The following is a 19,250-nucleotide window of genomic DNA, read 5'->3' as shown; positions in this document are numbered from 1 at the left end:
GCAGAGGGAGGTGTTTAGTGATGAGCTTCGTGGGCACTATGGTGTTGAACACTGAGCTGTAGTCAATGAAAAGCATTCTCACATAGGTGTTCCTATGTCAATACTCAAGCTTTGATAACAAAATAGACCAGTTGGTGTAACAATTGTGAGGCACGGCTGAGCATAAATATAAATAATTAACTTTATTTAATTTTTTACTGGACTGATGGTACTTGCATCATGCTGGACTGATGGTCATGGTGCTTTCAAGACAACTGGGAAGGGGGTCAAATCATGACGTCAGTGAACTTCAGGTCGGAAAGTCTAGGCTCTGGAAAGATGTCAGAGTTCCCGAGTATAGTTCAAAACTATTATTCCCAGTAGGATCTCGTTTTTTTCAGAGTTCGCAGTTGTCTTGAACGCACTGAAATCAGTAGTCGGAGATTTCCAATTTCCAAGTTGTTTGAACACCGCATTAGTCTCAGCAGAGGGAGGAAGAATAGCAGAGGGTCCGCCTCACGGTCCTTGCTCTGACCAGAGAGAGGGGACACAGTCTCCACCTGATGGCGAAACTCACAGCATCTACCTCGGGCACAAATTAATGTTGTTCCTATGACCAGAACAAGTTAAATACTCCTCGAAATTAAAATAGACACGACGAGCTGCTAATACTATTGATACACTTGGCTACTCATTCATTGCCGTTACAGCGCCAGTGGAATTAGAGAGAAGCGCGTTTTACGTTTTGTAATAGTGTTGAATAAAAAGTGTTGACAGTGCTGAATAAATCTTAGACATGAACTCACTCATAAGAAAATCAGCTCTTTGCTGTATTATTTGACAGCCTCTCTCTGGTCATGTTTTTTTTTAAATTATGAAATCTCAAGTATTAAACTTTGCTGGGCCGTGGTAGTGCAAGATGGCACACTCAATTTAGCCACAGATCTCCCGGTCCATCAGGTAGGTGGAGTTTTTGTTCTCCAGACAAATGATATGGTTCAAAATGGGAACACTTTGCCTACCCAGTGCGCAGGGATTCTTCAAGTGTACCTACCGCCAACAGCGCAACACCGAGCCTTTATGCCTTTATCGTTGGCATATCGACATAAATGTTTGGTGATCGGTGGCGTAGAAAAGCTGAGGCTAGGGTGTAAAACAAATAGCCCAAGACTTCATAGGGTCACAAGACAACTAAAGGAACACACACAGACATAGGTAATTCCATCCTACATCCCATCAGTTCTGCCTACTCTCAGTAAAGCCTACAGCTTCATATTTTCTATGAATGTTCTCACAGTCCCGACACCTTTCGAAAGCACTAAAATAAGATTCAGTCGTAATTCGTTTATTGCCTATGCTCTGCTATGGACATGTTCGGCAAAGGCTAAACACATTGCAGCTGTCGTATCTCTCATTGACACTAGCGTAGCCTAGTGATTAAGGGGGAACAGACAAAACAGGGTTTAGGCCTAGGCCTACTGTGGTTGCAGGGAGAGTGCATCTGTTAAACTGTTATGGTCCATCCATACCTCTTGTGGCCAAGTTACTCAACTCTCTACGTACAAGCACAAGGGAATTGAGCGGCGAAAAATATGGGCGGACTGGAGCTCCGATTCGCTGTCATTCGATACTTGTCAAATTGTAAAATCTTAAACCCTTACCGTGTACCAATGTTTGTCCTGTGTAAAGTCGGGCCTGTCTTTGTTTGCTGAAATCCATACTTTATAATAAAACTTTCATCAAATACAGCCATCGACCGTTTCCTAATTTCAGTTGCTCTAAAATGGGATTACCCTAGATTCAATTGGCACATGCACATTCGTGCTGAATTGGCATCTAGAAACAAGGAAAGGGTCTGTGGTTTCAAAGTGTGACATAAAGTACATACTACAGTGCCCCGCAGACTCCTTTACTACTTTCACATGCAAACCAATAAACACATTTTGACATTACCAAATACCATTTTGAGAAAAAAATGGGCCGCAAGATAAAGAAATGACCATGTATTTCCTAAGAAGGTACATGGTAAAATGGTAATTACACAGTATTAACCTATCAATTACTTGTTGATATCTTTAGGATTCATTAAAGCAAGCTCCACTAGGCACCATTACATACCAAGTAGCTATTGTGTAGACTTCTTTAAAGTGTCAGAAATCGTCAATTCTAATGGAGACTACTGGTAGATGTGCTCTACCAAGGATACATTTGCACATGGAATATTACTAACTTCTGAATCTACCTTGTTTAACTGAAATTGTAACTGTATATTCAGCCAGTAGATGACAGTAGTAAGCTAGTTCTGCAGTACACTACATGGTAGGCTACTCAACTGATGGACAGTCAATACCATAATTGGAACAATACTTACCATTAGTAATTAGCCAGAGATAATCTCAAAATAAGTAATCACATTGATTCAGAATATTTAGCATGTAATAGCTGGAAGTATTTATGGCAGGCAGAGGTAATGAACTTCATATACAAGTGCATTGTAGTTGGCTTTACATACGTAGAGGCCTCAATAAAGTATTAATAATCAATTGTGTATTCCAGGGTTGAGTAACAATATAACTTTAATGTTTATTGAGGAGATGAGGACTTTAGAAATAATAAAAGGGATTAATTTAAAATAATGATGGCTAGAGTATATGGATTGATTGGTCGATTGGTTGACTAATTGATCGATGTGGTTAGTTTATTGGTTAATGGCTTCATTGCTAGTTTGGAATATTGTTTAGAAAGACAAAACATTACCAACAGGCATTTGTCACTCAATTTGAGCTACTGTATTGAAATCTAACAGTTGTTACCAATGCACTGACCATGCATATAATGGTTGAAACAATCATAGACTGTCATATTGAACAAATATGGTAAGGTATGAGAGCAAATCTTCATAATTGTTTATTTAAAAGTCAGTGATAGATCACAAATTGCCTGACCAACATTGATAATTTCACAATAGATTTTGCCCAGGCTGTTAAAAAAAACTAAGAGCATATAACTCCCTTATGCTTTTATGTAATATAATATTTTGTTAACAGATTTTTTAAAGCTTCAAATCATGTTTAGAAAAGGTTGTGTTGCCCTCATGGAATATAAATCCTTGAGTGCTATGGATATATAGATATATTTAAATCAAGTGTTAGGTGCAATTGAAAATGTCATGGGATGCATTTGCTCCATTGTTTTCTTTTGTTGGCATATCCTACTCTTTTATGGAATTCATGTTTTTATCATCAGGGCCTAGATGTTTGACAGTCTATATTAGAATTTATGCTGCATTTGCACATCTCGATGTAAAATCATTGTATTAAAAGTCTTGAGTTAGTCTAACACAAAATGATTGTCACTATTGTCAACATAATACTTCTTAAGTTACAAAGATGCTATCCCACTGCCATTTAGCACAACCTGTCACTCATGAGTCAAGTTTGAAAGTTTCACAATTCTATGGGGGCAGGCCAGGTTCAACGTATCATTTTATGCATACATTTGACTCATTTTACAAATAATATTACTGAACAAAAATATAAACGCAACATGCAACAATTTCAACAATTTTACTGAGTTACAGTTCATACAAGGAAATCAGTCAATTGAAATAAATGCCCTAATCTATGGATTTCACATGACTGGGCAGGGGCGCAGCCATGTGTGGGCCTGGGAGGGCATAGGCCCACCCACTTGGGAGCCAGGCCCACCCATTGGGAAGCCAGGTCCAGCCAATCAGAATAACTTTTTTCCCACAAAAGGGCTTTTATTACAGACAGAAATACTCCTCAGTTTCATCAGCTTACCGGATGGCTGGTCTCAGGAGATTGGGCAGGTGAAGAAACCGCATGTGGAGGTCCTGGGCTGGCGTGGTTACACATGGTCTGCGGTTGTGAGGCCGGTTGGACATACTGCCAAATTCTCTAAAACAAAGTTGGAGGTGGCTTATGTAGAGAAATGAACATTCAATGCTCTTGCAACAGCTCTGGTGGACATTTCTGCAGTCAGCATGCCAATTGCACGCTCCCTCAAAACTTGAGACATATGTGGCATTGTGTTGTGTGACAAAACTGCACATTTTAGAGTGGCCTTTTATTGTCCCCAACACAAGGTGCACCTCTCCAATAATCATGCAGTTTAATCGACTTGTTGATATGCCGCACCTGTCAGGTGGATGCAATATCTTGGCTAAGGAGAAATGCTCACTAACAGGTATGTAAAAACAAATCGGCACCACATTTCCGAGAAATAAGAATTTTGTGCATAAGAAACATTTCTGGAATCTTTTATTTCAGCTAATGAAACATGTGTTTATATTTTTGTTCAATATATTTAACAGGGACATATTACACGTGAGAGAAGAGAAGGGGGAGGATAAGTCGTGGTTGAAATTTCTATTCACTGCTTACCAACACTAGTTTCTTGACATAAAGAGAAAAAAAAACATACCACTAATGACATGTAATGACTTGAAACCTTATCTCAATACAGTAATAAAATGCAAACTGGACAAACTACTCTCCAATCCATTCTCCCTTGCTCCCTCCCTCTAGCTCCCTCTTTTTCTTGACTTGGTGACAGACCTAAAAGCCTTTTGTTGGAATCTTAGCCAATGGAGACGGATTACGACACGGAGGAGCGGAGATATATAACGAGCCCTTTTAGGAGGTACTTGCACACTTTTCAATGACACATCTTAACATTCGCACCTATGGACTTAATTGTTATCAGATAAGGCAACCAAAACAACTATAGCATGAAAACGGGTTATGCGTCAAATCGATAGATAGGTTTAAGTACAGAGAAAACCCACTAGGACGCACCTTCCTAGGTTTATTGCTGTCCTACAATAAAATCGTTTTAAGAGGCGACTCTATTGGAGTAGTTGCATATCATTGGTACCTTTGCAAGGTAAGGAAACAGGTTGTGACAAGCAACATTTCAGAGGGTAGAGAAAGGGATACCGCGAGCAGAAAGTTATATAGCCTGACAAGTCATCATCATGCCGAGGTATAACTTTTTGCTGTGTTTGATGGTTTATATTTGTCTGGGACTGTCTGGGAGTGACGAGCCTAATCTTTTTTTGCCACCAACGAGCGAGACTCCCACGGACGACGGGCTTTCGCTCCTCGATGAAGAAGCGGGCGCTCATGGATGTTCCGCATGCGTTTGGCGAGAGCAAAGTAAAGTCCTGAGGCTGGAGACCATCAAGTCTCAGATCCTGAGCAAGCTGCGGCTCAAGCAAGCTCCTAACATTAGTAGGGAGGTAGTGAACCAGCTGCTCCCCAAGGCACCCCCACTCCAGCAGCTTCTGGACCATCACGATTTCCAGGGAGACGCGTCCTTTCAGGATGAGTTTATGGAGGAGGACGAATATCACGCCACTACGGAGTCCGTCATCACTATGGCCTCCGAGCGTGAGTAATGCAACTTTGTCCCATAGCTGATGAAAATGATTCATTACTTTGTAAACCAATGCTAGGAGTGAACAACAAGTCGTTGTCAAATGTGTGGTGATCGTGATTATTATTGGCATGCTTGGACAGAGGATATTCTGGGCATTTGAACATCAATAGGCCTACTTCAAATGATTTTGTGATCATCTATTTAATCAAGTAAAATAAATAACCGTTTAAATAGGACAAATTATTTCATTTAACTAGTCAAGTCAGTTAAGAGCAAAATCTTATGTACAATGACGCCTTAGGGGCAGAACGACAGATTTTTACCTTGTCAGATCCGGGATTCGATCTAGCAACCTTTCAGTTACTGGCCAAACGCTCTAACCACCAGGCTACCTGCCGCCCCGATGATGCATGGTCAGCTGTTTGCTACGGCTGTCAAAAATATCTGTATGGATTAAGTGTGAACTTGAAAAATCAATAAATCAATAAAGAGCCTCATCACTCTATGACAGGTCAAGAGGAATTAACTTTGAGTTGGTCAAGCCAATATTATTATGATTATTATTAGGCTAATATTATTCATATTATTATTATTATTCATATGACGCATAAATGTAACTATTTTGTTCAGTCTTTCTATGTAGGCCTACATGAAGAGAAGAGATTTTTTGGATGATGGACTTCTAGCCTACAGCTGTGCTATAGGCTAGAGTGCCAGTACTGACAGCTCGTGGATTTAGCCTAGGTCATCTATGGGGTGTGCCCGGGGAAGTCTATAGTCTACCCTAAATTATAGCATATTTTCTTAGTTTCAAATCATTTCAGGGACAGACTTCATGTAACATACTTTTAAATAACTCTGTATCATGTTCCTATACATAGCAGTTTTGAAACCGTTGTTTCGGTTTTTGGCAAATTAGGTCACTGATCATTTGCAATTTCCGGTTGTTCTGTCATGTTTTGTGATTTGACTTTCATTAGCCGCATGACAGACTTTTGAATGCTATGCCAATGTCTGTTTGGAGTGCATAAATCAGTAATGATAATGTAGCGTTTGGCAGGCAGATGTATTGCGCCGAACCTTTGCACATTATCCATTAGTTTGCATATCTTGCAGTTGTATGGCCAAAATATAGCCTACAATATGATATGCTTTAAATAGCAGAGGGACAGTTTAGGCCTAATATGACCTATAAACAAGTATAAAATAACATGTTCAAATGTGGACAGGAAGGTTTTGCGTATTATTACTGAGAAAAAAACACCAACATTCCCTAAAATTATAGAGCCCAGCAGCTGTGCTCTGTGGTTCTTTATAATAGGGCTCTACCGGATTCCCTGCTGTTCATCGCAGTCAGAAAAAGTGTGTCCAAAAAAGCTGCTATTGTTTCCCCCATGCAGCAGTCCCCCTCGACCGCACTTGTCTTTTAAATGCGAAGTTTATAGGCACAGCTCGTTTTTTCCCTGTGAGGACACAAAGCCAGAGAAACAGTTGGGGTCGAGGGGAGTGTGTGACCTTTTCGCGGCGAATCGCCGTGGTTCAACAACATTTACACACATAATGTATTCCGCACAAGGAAACGAAAAGCTATGCAAATAATCCGTTTTTTTCCCCAAGAGGGAACAAAGATAGGTTTGTGTTCCCTTAACTTCTTCTTCGATTGTCATACCAGCCTGGTCTCATAGACTAGACGTAACATAGTAAATGTAAATCCGAGATGCCCAAATTAGTATGATAGGTTAGGTTTGGTATGGTTACATAAAACAGTAATGTGATTGTGTTCAAATCTCATCATGGACAACTTTAGCTTATTAGCAACTACTTATTACTTTTTAGCTACTTTGCAACTGCTTAGCACAAAAGCGAACCCTAACCTTAACCCTAACCCCTAGCTTAGCTAACGTTAGCCACAACAAATTGGAATTCGTAACATATCATACATTTACCAAATTCATAACATATTGTATGAATTGCAATTCATAGCATACAGTGCCTGCAGAAAGCATTCTGACCCCTTGACTTCTTTCACATTTTGTTGTGTTACAGCCTGAAATTAAAATGGATTAAATTACCATTTTTAGTCACTGGCCTACACACAATATCCAATAGTGTCAATGTGGAATGATGTTTTTTGTTATTTTTACAAATTAATACAAAATGTAAAGCTGAAATTTCTTGAGTCGATAAGTATTCAACCCCTTTGTTATGGCAAGCCTAAATATGTGACTTGTTGCGTAAGTTGCATGGACTCACTCTGTGCGCAATAGAATGTTTCAAATTCAAAAAAGTACAGTGAAATGCCCTTCTTGCAAACTCAAAACCCAACAATGCAATAATCAATAACAATGTATTACTAGAAAAAAGCACACAAGAAATAAGTTTAAGAAATATGGAATACACAATAAAGTAAATAAGTAAGCATACTATATACAGGAAAATATTTTAAAAGTCAGTTCCAATACCATATTTACATGCAGAGATACTGGAGTGATGGAGGTAGATATGTATAGGGGTAAGGTGACTAGGCAACAGGATATAAGATAAACAAAGTAGCAGCAGGTTACATGTGAGTGGGTGTGCGGGTGTGTAGAGTCAGTATAAATGTATGTGCATATTATGTGTGAGTGAGAAAATGATGTGAGTGAGTGTTTGTGTGTGTATTGGGCCCTGTGAGTGTGCATAGAGACAGAAATACTGAAATAAAAGGTTGATAAAGATACAAGGGAAACTCGCTCCATGTAGCTATTTTGTTAGCTGTTTATCCGTCGTATTGCTTGGGGATAGAAGCTGTTCAAGAGCCTGTTGGTGTCAGACTTGCACAGGCATCTCTTGCCGTGCGGCAGCAGAGAAAATATAGGGGTCCTGAATGGCAGGGAGCTCGGCCCCAGTGATGTACTGGGCTGTCCGCACAACCCTCTGTAGCGATCGAGGTGGTGCTATTACCATACCAAGCAGTGATGCAGCTAGTTAATATGCTCTCAATGGTACAGCTGTAGAACCTTTTCAGGATTTCAGGGCCCATGCCAAACTGTTTCAACCTCCTGGGGGGGAAGAGGTACTGTTGTGTGTGTGGTTGGACCATTTTAAGACTTTAGTGATTAGGACATTGAGGAACTTGAAGCTGTCTACCTGCTCCACTGCCTCCCCATCGATGTGGATGGGGGAGTGCTCACCCCCCCCCCCCCCCATTTCCTATAGTCCACGATCAGCTCCTTGGTCTTGCTGACGTTGAGTGAGAGGTTGTTGCTCCCTGTAGGGTGACTCTTCGTTTCCGGTAATCAGGCCTACCACCGTTGTGTCGTCAGTGTACTTGATAATGGTGTTGGAGTCGTGGGTGAACAGGGAGTACAGGAGGGGACTAAGCACACATCCCTGTGTTAAGGGCCAGCGTGGTGGAGTTGATGTTGCCCACGCTCACTACCTGGGGTTGGCCCCTCAAGTTCAGGATCCAGTTGCAGAGGGAGGTGTTCAGACCCAGAGTCCTAAGCTTGGTGACAAGCTTGGAGGGGATAATGGTGTTGAATGCTGAGCTGTAGTCAATGTACAGCATTCTCACATAGGTATTCCTCTTATTTAGCTGGGCGAGGGCAGTGTGGAGAGCAATTGAGATTGAGTCATCAATGGATTTGTTGGGGCGGTATGCAAATTGGAGTGGGTCCAGGGTGGCTGGGATGGTGGAGTTAATGTGTGCCATAACCAGCCTCTCAAAGCACTTCATGATTACAGAAGTGAGTGTTACAGGGCAGTAATCATTGTGACATGAAGCCTTAGATTTCTTAGGAACAGGCATGATTGTGGTCATCTTAAAACATGTGGGGAATACAGACTGGGACAAGGAGAGGTTGACAAGGACTGTGAATATGCCTGCCAGCTGTTCTGCGCATGCTCTGAGAACGCGTCCTGGAATATCGGCCTTGTGGGTGTTGACCTGATTAAAGACCCTTCGTACGTCAGCCTCGGAGAGCAAGATCACCTAGTCCTCTGGGTCGGTGACGGCCCTCACACCCGGCTCAATGTTGTTGCTGTTCAAGTGCATAAATGCTTTGAATTCGCCTGGTAGAGAGGCATCGTTGGGCAGATAGATCACAGTTGGGTCTTTCTTTGTCATCTGTAATAGACTGGAGCCCCTGCCACATGAGGCAGGTGTCAGAGCCTGTGTAATATGATTCCACATTATTCCTATATTGTCCTTTTCTTTGTTTGATGACACTGGGGAGGTCATAGCGGGCCTTCTTGAACTTAATTCCTGTCTTCGGCCGTAGCATCAGGGTTGTTCATGATAGCTCTGTGTGCAGTAGCCCCGCTCTTTAGTTTAGCGCCAACCTCAGTGTAAATCCAGGGCATTTGATTGGAAAGTGAACCCTCACGGCGGGTACAACGTCGCTGATGCATTTTCGATTGAAGCCGGTGACAGAGGTGGTTATCGGTGGAGTCTCAAAACATATTCCGATCAGCGCTAGCAAAGCAGTACTGAAGCATACCCTCTGATTCTGGTGACCATTTCTCAACGGAACTAATCGTGGGTACTTCCTGTTTCAGCTTCTGCTTGTAAACAGGAAGCAAGAGTAGGGAGTCATCATCTGATTTGCCGAATGGCAGACGAGTGAGGGCCTTGTATGTTTGCTTGTGGATAGAATTGTAGTGGTCTAGGACTTTATTGGCCCTAGTGGTGTTGGAGACGTGTTGATGGAGGTTGGGCATCACATGTCTTAGTGAAGCCAAATTAAAATAGCAGGCAACCAGAAAGGCAGCCCCTGGGTGTACGGTTTCCTGCTTTTTTATAGCCTAGTTCATTATGCACCAGCTTGTTATTTTTCTTGTCCTGAGGTGGAATGTATACAGCAGTCACTGATAACAGCTGTAAACTCCCTTCAGAGGTAGAAGGGTCAGCCTTTAATTATTTATATTTTTTTGTATTTAACCCCCCCCTTTTCTCCCCAATTTTGTGATATCCAATTGCGATCTAATTACAATCTTGTATCATCGCTGCAACTCCCCAACGCGCTTGGGAGAGGCGAAGGTCGAGTCATGCGTCCTCCGAAACATGACCCGCCAAACCGTGCTCCCTAACACTTGCCTGCTTAACTCGGAAGCCAGCTGCACCAATGTGTCGGAGGAAATACTGTTCAACTGACAACAGAAGTCAGCCTGCAGGCACCCGGCCCACCACAAGGAGTCGCTAGAGCGTGATGAGCCAAGTAAAGCCCCCCCGGATAAACCCTTCACTAACCGTGACGACGCTGGGCCAATTTTGCGCCTCCTTATGGGACTCCCGGTCACGGCCAGCAATGACACAGCCTGTGATCAAACCCCAGGCTGTAGTGCGCCACTCGGGAGGCCAGATGGGTCGACATTTGGCAATAAGGTATTTCAAGATGGGTGAACAGTGGGTCAACACTTCCACCACGCTGGAATTAGCACACCAGTTGGAGTTGATGAAGAGGTAAACCCCATCCCCCCCACGATTTCCCCGACTCCACTGTCCTGTCCGCCCTGTGAATGGAGAATCCATCAAGTTGGATAGCCATGGGGTGTATCTTGTCACAGAGCCATGTTTCTGAAAAGCAAAGAATATTGCAATTCCGAGAGTCCCGTTGGTAGCAAATCCACAATTGAGGTCATCCATCTTATTATCAAGTGACTGTACATTCGCAGTAGAATGGAGGGAAGAGATGGCCGGTTTTCCTTTCGCATTAATCTCACCAGGATCCCCCCTCTCTTTCCTCTGTAACCCCGGCATTTCCTCTTGGGTAGCCCGAAGATTGGGTTGATGATAGGAGAAAACTGTGATAGGAGAAAACTGGGGCTGAATCAACAACATTGTAGTTACCTAATTGACAGAGTGAAAAGAAGGAAGCCTGTACAGAATACACATATTTCAAAACATGTATCCTGTTTGCAACAAGGCACTAAAGTAAAACGGCAAAAATTGTGGCAAAGCAATAAATATGTTTTTCTGAATACAAAGTGTTATGTTTGGGGAAAATCCAATAAAACACATAACTGAGTACCACTCTCCATATTTTCAAACATAGTGGTGGCTGCATCATGTTATGGGTATGCTTTTAATCGTTAACCTTTACACATGTACCAACAAACAGGTGGGATCATTTTACACTGGTCCCTGCAGCGTAAGCTCAAACCGGTGTGATTAGAGCGCTTATGTAGAACGCCCAGTTTCGCTTTACACAACAGTCAGCACTTGAGCTAGTCACACTGTTTTTTTCACAGAAACATGTGGCACAAACAAATCCAATAAAAATGTATTTTTCCACATGCGCCGAATACAACCTTACAGTGAAATGACCTTAAAGTCCTTTCAAAGTTATGTCCTGAATGTGACCAGTTTATTTGGGATGCAATATTCAGACCTTCACAGAAGTAGCGACAGCATACACAGTCATCCAAACTGGAAAATGTAGGCTACATTAGTCCTAGCGCTAACTGAGGAAAGATTGACGTAACACAAGCGGTCATATGAGAACTCTCTGCTGACAGAAACCCCAATATGAATGAGCTAATAGCAATTGCTATTTATAATTCATCACATCACGGGTGAACTTAACATTGATCAAAATAATTGAGTAAAACACTTTATAGAAATCAAAAGTAATCCGACGATGGGTAGTTTGTGCTCGCCGCCATGTTTTTTTTTTGTGTCAACCAAAGATAATAAGAGGAGACAAGATGAATTTGGTCTGTTTGCAGTATGCATGTTGAAGGGGGTGTGTTGTCTACTTCCATTCATTCACTTCCGGAAGTTTACTCGAAAGACAAGTGAACCATTACATCACCTCATTATAACTTCTTTGGTCTGACCGACATTTACGTGACACCCAGAATGCATTGCATAATATCAACAAACATGGCACCACATATAGCTGGCAACTAGCTTAGCATTAACTCATTATAATCAGTACAACAAAATACCAAACAAGTATTTTACACACATCATAGGTGTCGATTACAATCTATGCAATAATCGGAATGCAAAATTTGTCACCAATACTTGAAAAACGTGAATACAACTGTAAATACATTATGCTCCATACATTCATACATACATACTGTATGCTTCAGTAGAAACGACAACATGATATACAGAAAATAAGGCACACATGTCCTAAGTTATTATTTCTAAGGAAAACAACAATGGAGGCAATGAGAGCGCTAGCCGGAAAATATGCCAGCAAGACTGTGCAAATGTCTGCATACTTGAAGTGCGGAAAAAATGGGGAAGGGCTCTCCTCGAAGAGGAAAGTTTGTCCGGCTCAATAAAGCCTCAAACATAAATAGTCCCCAACACTGAAATGGGCTACTTCTATGTGAATTAATGAGGAGGCGGAACACACTTCAATTCAAACTGTTGTTGGAAAATAAAATTTGTTTGACAAGTTGAAACATAGCCTATAGATAATTAGCAGGCAGCGCGTGTTAACTGTCCTGTTACGTAACAATCACGTTTTGGAACAGTGAGTGCATTCTGACATCACGTGCATAAAACCACTCATGCTGGGGCGACCGTTAGAGATATTTGGAACTCGCAAGTGAAAAGGTTAAGGACTGGGGAGTTTTCAAGATAAGAAATAAACGGAATGGAGCTAAGCACAGGCAAATCCTAGAGGAAAACCTGGTTCTGTCTGCTTTTCACCAGACACTGGGAGATTAATTCACTTTTCAACAGGACAATAACCTAAAACACAAGGCCAAATCTACAATGGAGTTGCTTACCAAGAAGACAGTGAATGTTCCTGAGTGGATGAGTTACAGTTTTAACATAAATCTGCTTGAAAATGTATGGCAAGACCTGAAAATGGTTGCCAAGCAATGATCAACAACCAAATTAGCAGCTCTTGAAGAATAAAAAAAAAGAATAATGGGCAAATGTTGCACAATTCAGGTGTGGAAAGCTCTTAGAGACTTGCCCAGAAATATTCACAGCTGTAATCGCTGTCAAATGTGATTCTAATGTGTATTGACTCCACAGGAGTCAATTGGGAAGGATGGGATCGTTGTACTGGCTGGATCAGAATAAGTGGAATGGTATCAAATGATGTGATTCCATTAATTCAGTTCGAGCCACTTACACAGGAAGACTCACAGCTGTAATCGCTGCCAAAGGTGATTCTAACATATATTGAATAAGGCGGTTGAATACTTATTTAATCAAGACATGGCCACCGGATTATTTACATTGACACACCCCAGCACCCCAACCTCGTTATTGTTATTTTATTGTGTTATTTTATTTTTTACTTTAGTTTATTTGGTAAATATTTTCTTGCTTGTAAAGCATTTCACGGTAAGGTCTACAGATGTTCAGCTCATGTGTCAAATAAAGTTTGATTTGACATATTCCTTTATTTTTCATGATTTCTTTTTACAAATGCTAGAATTTGTCTCCCACTTTGACATTACAGAGTATTTTGTGTATATCGTAGACAATTAAGACAGTAAAATCAATTTTAAGGAACTGTATCATACTAATTGTAATTGGTAACATATCATCAGGGTATCTCCAGGCATAAGAAACATAAGAGGTCGCTTATGGCTCTCTGCGCCACATGGCAAAACATGTAGAACTGCAAAAGACTTGCTTAAAACTGCAGAAATGTCTCCCAGCCCCATGGCAAATTTTTTAGAATTGCATGAAATGTATTATATCATTGCTAAATGTTCTCTCTGTCCGATGGCAAAATGTATAGAAATTAACTTTAAAACCTAAATTTCTCTCTCTGTCGTCAAGATTGCCTGCTTGCCCCCCCCCCAACCAAATCTCGCTTTGTGACTCCAGCCGGTCCTGCATATCATAGGAAATGGATGATGGACATCCACAAATGAATACATACCATACGAAATGTAACATATCATAATAATTGGAGTGTCATGGATTTAATGTTTACTATGCTCCGTCTACCCCAGGTTGACCAGGTTGCAGTCTGGTCTTGAAGACTAAACATACAAATAAAATGTAATGGTCATACAGCCTCACATCGTGCCCTCTCTTTTTGTGGCATAATAAACGTAACCAGTTTAACTGCCATTTTGTGAGCGCCAAACGCATGTGAGATGATTTCTACAGTTGCTTATTATTGTCAGAGATAAATAAGTGCCTGTGCCGTTCATATGATGTTTATTTGTTTGTTCTTCAAATAAGGAGTTGTCAAAACGTCAAGAAATGACTTTCAATTGTCCATATCTATTAGGGCTAATAGATTGTCCCTTCCGTTAATTAATAGTCCATTTTACTCATCAAACTTCTTTGTAGCTGAACTTTCATGAATGATCCTCGTTCTGCACATAGGCCTACTTTGTGATGAATTACCTATTCTTGAATATCTGCTACCAAAACAACTGTGGCCCATGGTAATGAAAATCACAGTGTCAGTTGCTATTGACAACCCTCAAAGCAAGTTCAGCCTTTGGTCCTCTGAGGGATGCATCATTGTTCTTGCCAGGCATGAGATCTTGACTGCTGTTGCAGGCTTATAGCTCGCTCACCATTGTGGAAAATGATTCCTATGAATCGTTTTTTGAACAAGTATTGCCTATGGTCTGTTAGAGAATGGAGAGGTGGTGAAAACAGGAGCAATTGTCGAGCTTTAGTACATTTTGAACCCGTTTACATAGAATGAGACTCATGTGGAGCATCACAAAGTTGTACGATACAAGTACTTATCAATCTAACCTTATATGACTTTGATGTGATTATTTGATGTGATTCTCATCGTCCAGGATTTTGAGGTCAACGAAGTGGCCGTAGAATGGTCAATGTCGGCTATCCTCCGGCCTTAGTATGTCCAGCTTTCTCCACCAGTTGACAACATAGCAGTCTCCATCTCTCTCCCTCTCCTCCCTTCATTCTCGCCCTCTCCCTCTGCGTGTTGTTAGTGGGACATACTGCAAAAGTGTTTGCCCCTCTTCTGATGACAGAGCCTGCGTAACAGTGTATCTTGTGTTTGAGGGTTATATGGATGTGGTGCCTCCATTCCAGTATGCCCCGTCCAGTGTTGTACTCTGTTGCCCCATGGATGTGTTAAACCTGTCTCAACCCTCTTCCTCGGGCCGGACATGACATGACACAGATGCTCCTGTTCATTAGAGGAGAAGTGTTTGGCCTCAAGCAGCATCTGAATCAGCAGCACAGATATGATATGATGGAACTGGAAGAAGAGTGACTCTTGCATTTAGAAGAGAGGCTTTTGTTTTGCAGGGGAATGGGCTTTGAATGGGAGGGATGGAAACCCCATGTTTCTGTTTCTTTAATGGCTTGTTTATTAGACAGTTGTGGGCCTTGGTTATTGATAGGTCCATAAGATATCTCTATTAAAATGTCAGGCGTGGGAGCTGCTGCTTTGTTTTGAATGAATGGGAGTGCACTCACTGACACTGGTGCAAGAAACATGTACTGTGCTGCTCTGCTCTCTTAGCAGGATGCCATGGGGCTGCATTAGCATCTTTCCCTCTCTCTCTTTTTTTCTTCTCTGTTTTCTCCTCTCCTCTTCCACCCACTCTATGTTTGATCCTTTCTCATTTCTCATATCTCACTTCTCTTTCTTCCTCTCTTCTCTCTTTACTCCTCATCTCTCTACCCCTCTCTCTGTTCTCCCCTTTCCTCCTCTCCCTCTGAACTCTCTCTCTCCGTTATCACTCTCCTCTGGTGTTCATGGAACAGTTTCACGTTGAGAAGAGAAGGACTGAATCTCCTCTCGCCTGTGGCACCTCAGCAATCCCGCAAGATGAAAAGCGCCTTTTCCGTCTCTCAGATAGAGCCAGAGAGTACTTCAAACACTATTCCCTGCGCACCTCGAACCCATTCACCCTCTCATGGGCGTGTGCACTGCCTTTGATGGGCCGTGCGGGTTCACACAGTACACGCTGAACTGGACCGGTGCCAGCGTCACTTCTTAGTATGCCAGAGTTGCTTCTTAGTATTCGCTCAAGGTACATGGGTGCCGCAGTAGGGGTTGAGAGGGTCCATGCTTCCTGGTCGCTAATTACTATAACATTTCATGGAAAAGCTATTTATATCACAGTGCGGCACTGTAACGTACTGTAGCATTCCCTCCCCATACGGTGTGTTGCAAGGATATGGATGCAGTGCCCTACCCATGTACATGGAGTGAAGCTCCACACATAGGAACTGCTCTGGTCCTATGTGGTTCATTTGTGTCACAACATACCACATAGAAAATGATTTGAAACTGTGTGTGTATATGCTAGTTACACAGAAAGCTGTCTGATTTTATACTTGAGCTGAGCCCTGCACAAACAGGCTGTATGTGTGTGTCTGTGTGCTGGTGGATGCTGGGCTAATGAGGGGTGAGGTTTTGACCCCAATAGGCCCTCATTTGTCACCTGTCCATGGCTTTGAGACCAGACCTTCCTCTCCCATCAAGGCTCTCTCTCTCGCTCTCTCTCTGTCTGTCTGTCTGTCTGTCTGTCTTTCTGTCTGTCTGTCTGTCTGTCTGTCTGTCTGTCTCTCTCTGTCTCTCTCTGCCTGTCTGTCTGTCTCTCTCTGTCTCTCTCTGTCTCTCTCTCCCAGCACACAACTGCGTACATTTGGAAAACGTTTGTTTGTCAAACGTTTGTTGATCATTTGTTACAAAAGTAACAATGTTTTACATTTTAGCTTTTACAGCTTTTTAGTTACAAATACACTACCGGTCATACGTTTTAGAACACCTACTCATTTTAGGATTTTTCTTTCTTAAAATTTTTTTCTACATTGTAGAATAATAGTGAAGACATCAAAACTATGAAATAACACATAGGGAATCATGTAAGATTCTTCAAATAGCCACCATTTGCCTTGATGACAGCTTTGCACACTCTTGGCATTCTCTCAACCAGCTCACCTGGAATGCTTTTCCAACTTTCTTGAAGGAGTCCCCACTTATGCTGAGCACTTGTTGGCTGCTTTTCCTTCCCTATGCAGTCCAACTCATCCCAAGCCATCTCAATTTGGTTGTCGTTGGGTGATTGTGGAGGCCAGGTCATCTGATGCAGCACTCCATCACTCTCCTTCTTGGTAAAATAGCCCTTACACAGCCTGGAGGTGTGTTGGGTCATTGTCCTGTTGAAAAACAAATAATAGTCTCACTAATCCCGCACCAGAAGGGATGGCGTATTGCTACAGAATGCTGTGGTAGCCATGCTGGTTAAGTGTGCCTTGAATTCTAAATACATCACAAACAGTTTCACCAGCAAAGCAACCCCACACCATATCACCTCCTCCTCCACGCTTTACAGTGGGAAATACACATGCAGAGATCATCCGTTCTCCAACACCGCATCTCACAAAGACATGGCGGTTTGAACCAAAAATCTCCAATTGGAACTCCAGACAAAAGGACCAATTTCCACCGGTCTAATGTGCATTGCTTGTGTTTCCTGGCCCAAGCAAGTCTCTTCTTCTTCCTGGTGTCCTTTAATAGTGTTTTCTTTGCAGCAATTTGATCACGAAGACCTGATTTACCTGATTTACACAAGTGCTCAGCATATGTTGGAACTCCTTCAATACTGTTGGAAAAGCATTCCAGGTGAAGCTGATTGAGTGAATGCCAAGAGTGTGCAAAGCTCTCATCAAGGCAAAGAGTGGCAACTCTGAAGAATCTAAAATCTAAAATATATTTGGATTTGTTTAACACTTTTTTGGTTACTACATGATTCCATGTGTGTTATCCATGTGTGTTATCTACAATGTAGAAAATAGTAAAAATAGTAAAAATAAAGAAAAACCCTTGAATGAGTAGGTGGCACAAACTTTTGACTGGTACTGTATGTCTACTTCACCATCAGCCAGTTTTATTGGTAAACTACAGAGTAATGTAAAAGTTGTCTTTTAACAATCCAATATGTAATATGTAATATTGTACACTGATCATAATTGAATTTTAGTCCAGAAAGGCTAGATAAGTTATCTTGCAGACTTCTAGAAAACTTGAGTCATCGGTATACATTGACAATTTTGGTTTTTAAGCTCTGGATTTCGAAACACTTGATGTTCTTTTTGGATCAGATTTTAATTGCTAGCATTTCGATTGCCATAACAAATAGATATGGAGACAGCGGACAGCCTTGTTTTACTCCTCTTGACACTTCAATACTTTCCGAGAAGTAACTGTTATTGACTATTTTACACCTGGGGTTGCTATAGATAACTTTAACCCATTGTATAAGAGATTCACCAAAATGTTACATTTATATATAAATTGTAGTCATACTTTATCAAAAGGCTTTTCAAAATCTGCTATGAAGACCAGTCCTGGTTTCTTTGATGTTATATATTATTCTATTGTTTCAAGTAACTGTCGTATATTATCTCCAGTGTTCCTTCCATGTAAAAAACCTGTCTGATCAGAATGAACAATATCTGGTAAAACCTTTTTAATTATATGCGCTACTAATTTAGCCAGGATTGTGTAAGATGCCTCCAGTTTGAATTGACTGAATCTTTATACTTACCACATGAGTCCTGTTTCAGTAATAGAGAAATCAGACCTTCTTGCTGAGTACCTGATAGTCTACCATTTTAAAGGAGTAGTTAAAACTTGCAAATAATAGATCTTTGAGCACATCAAAAAATATTTTATATACCTCTACTGGTATGCCATCAAACCCTGGGGTTTTTCCAGACTGAAAGGATTTAATTTCCATTTCTGTAAGTTGGCCTTCACACAGCTATTTCTTTACATTTAGTTAATTTAACCTGATCATTATTAGGAAAATAATCCTTACCGTTAACACCATTTAGGGGAGATGGAGGAGACTGACAAGAAAACATGCAAAAAAAAATGTTTTCCCTCTTTTAAAATATAATTTGGTGAATCATGGATGACTGTCATTTTTAACGACCTTCTGTAAAT

At 41.3% G+C, this 19,250-nt stretch overlaps 1 protein-coding gene across 2 annotated transcripts in view; it reads left to right on the top strand.

The window, feature by feature from the left end:
* Window positions 1-4,575: 4,575 nt before the first annotated feature.
* LOC109894556 (growth/differentiation factor 11) overlaps window positions 4,576-19,250 on the top strand; it is a 46,493-nt gene continuing 31,818 nt past the window's right edge. The window contains exon 1 of one of the 2 annotated variants that reach the window (XM_031823597.1): window positions 4,576-5,393. In XM_031823597.1, the coding sequence (XP_031679457.1) occupies window positions 4,979-5,393 (415 nt within the window). In that variant the 5' untranslated portion in view covers window positions 4,576-4,978. The remainder of the gene's footprint in view (window positions 5,394-19,250) is intronic. The other variant, XM_020488137.2, reaches the window with a different exon arrangement.

Source organism: Oncorhynchus kisutch, linkage group LG1 (genome assembly GCF_002021735.2).
Source record: "Oncorhynchus kisutch isolate 150728-3 linkage group LG1, Okis_V2, whole genome shotgun sequence".
Classification (NCBI taxonomy): domain Eukaryota; kingdom Metazoa; phylum Chordata; class Actinopteri; order Salmoniformes; family Salmonidae; genus Oncorhynchus; species Oncorhynchus kisutch.
This window is presented reverse-complemented; position numbering and strand designations above follow the sequence as displayed.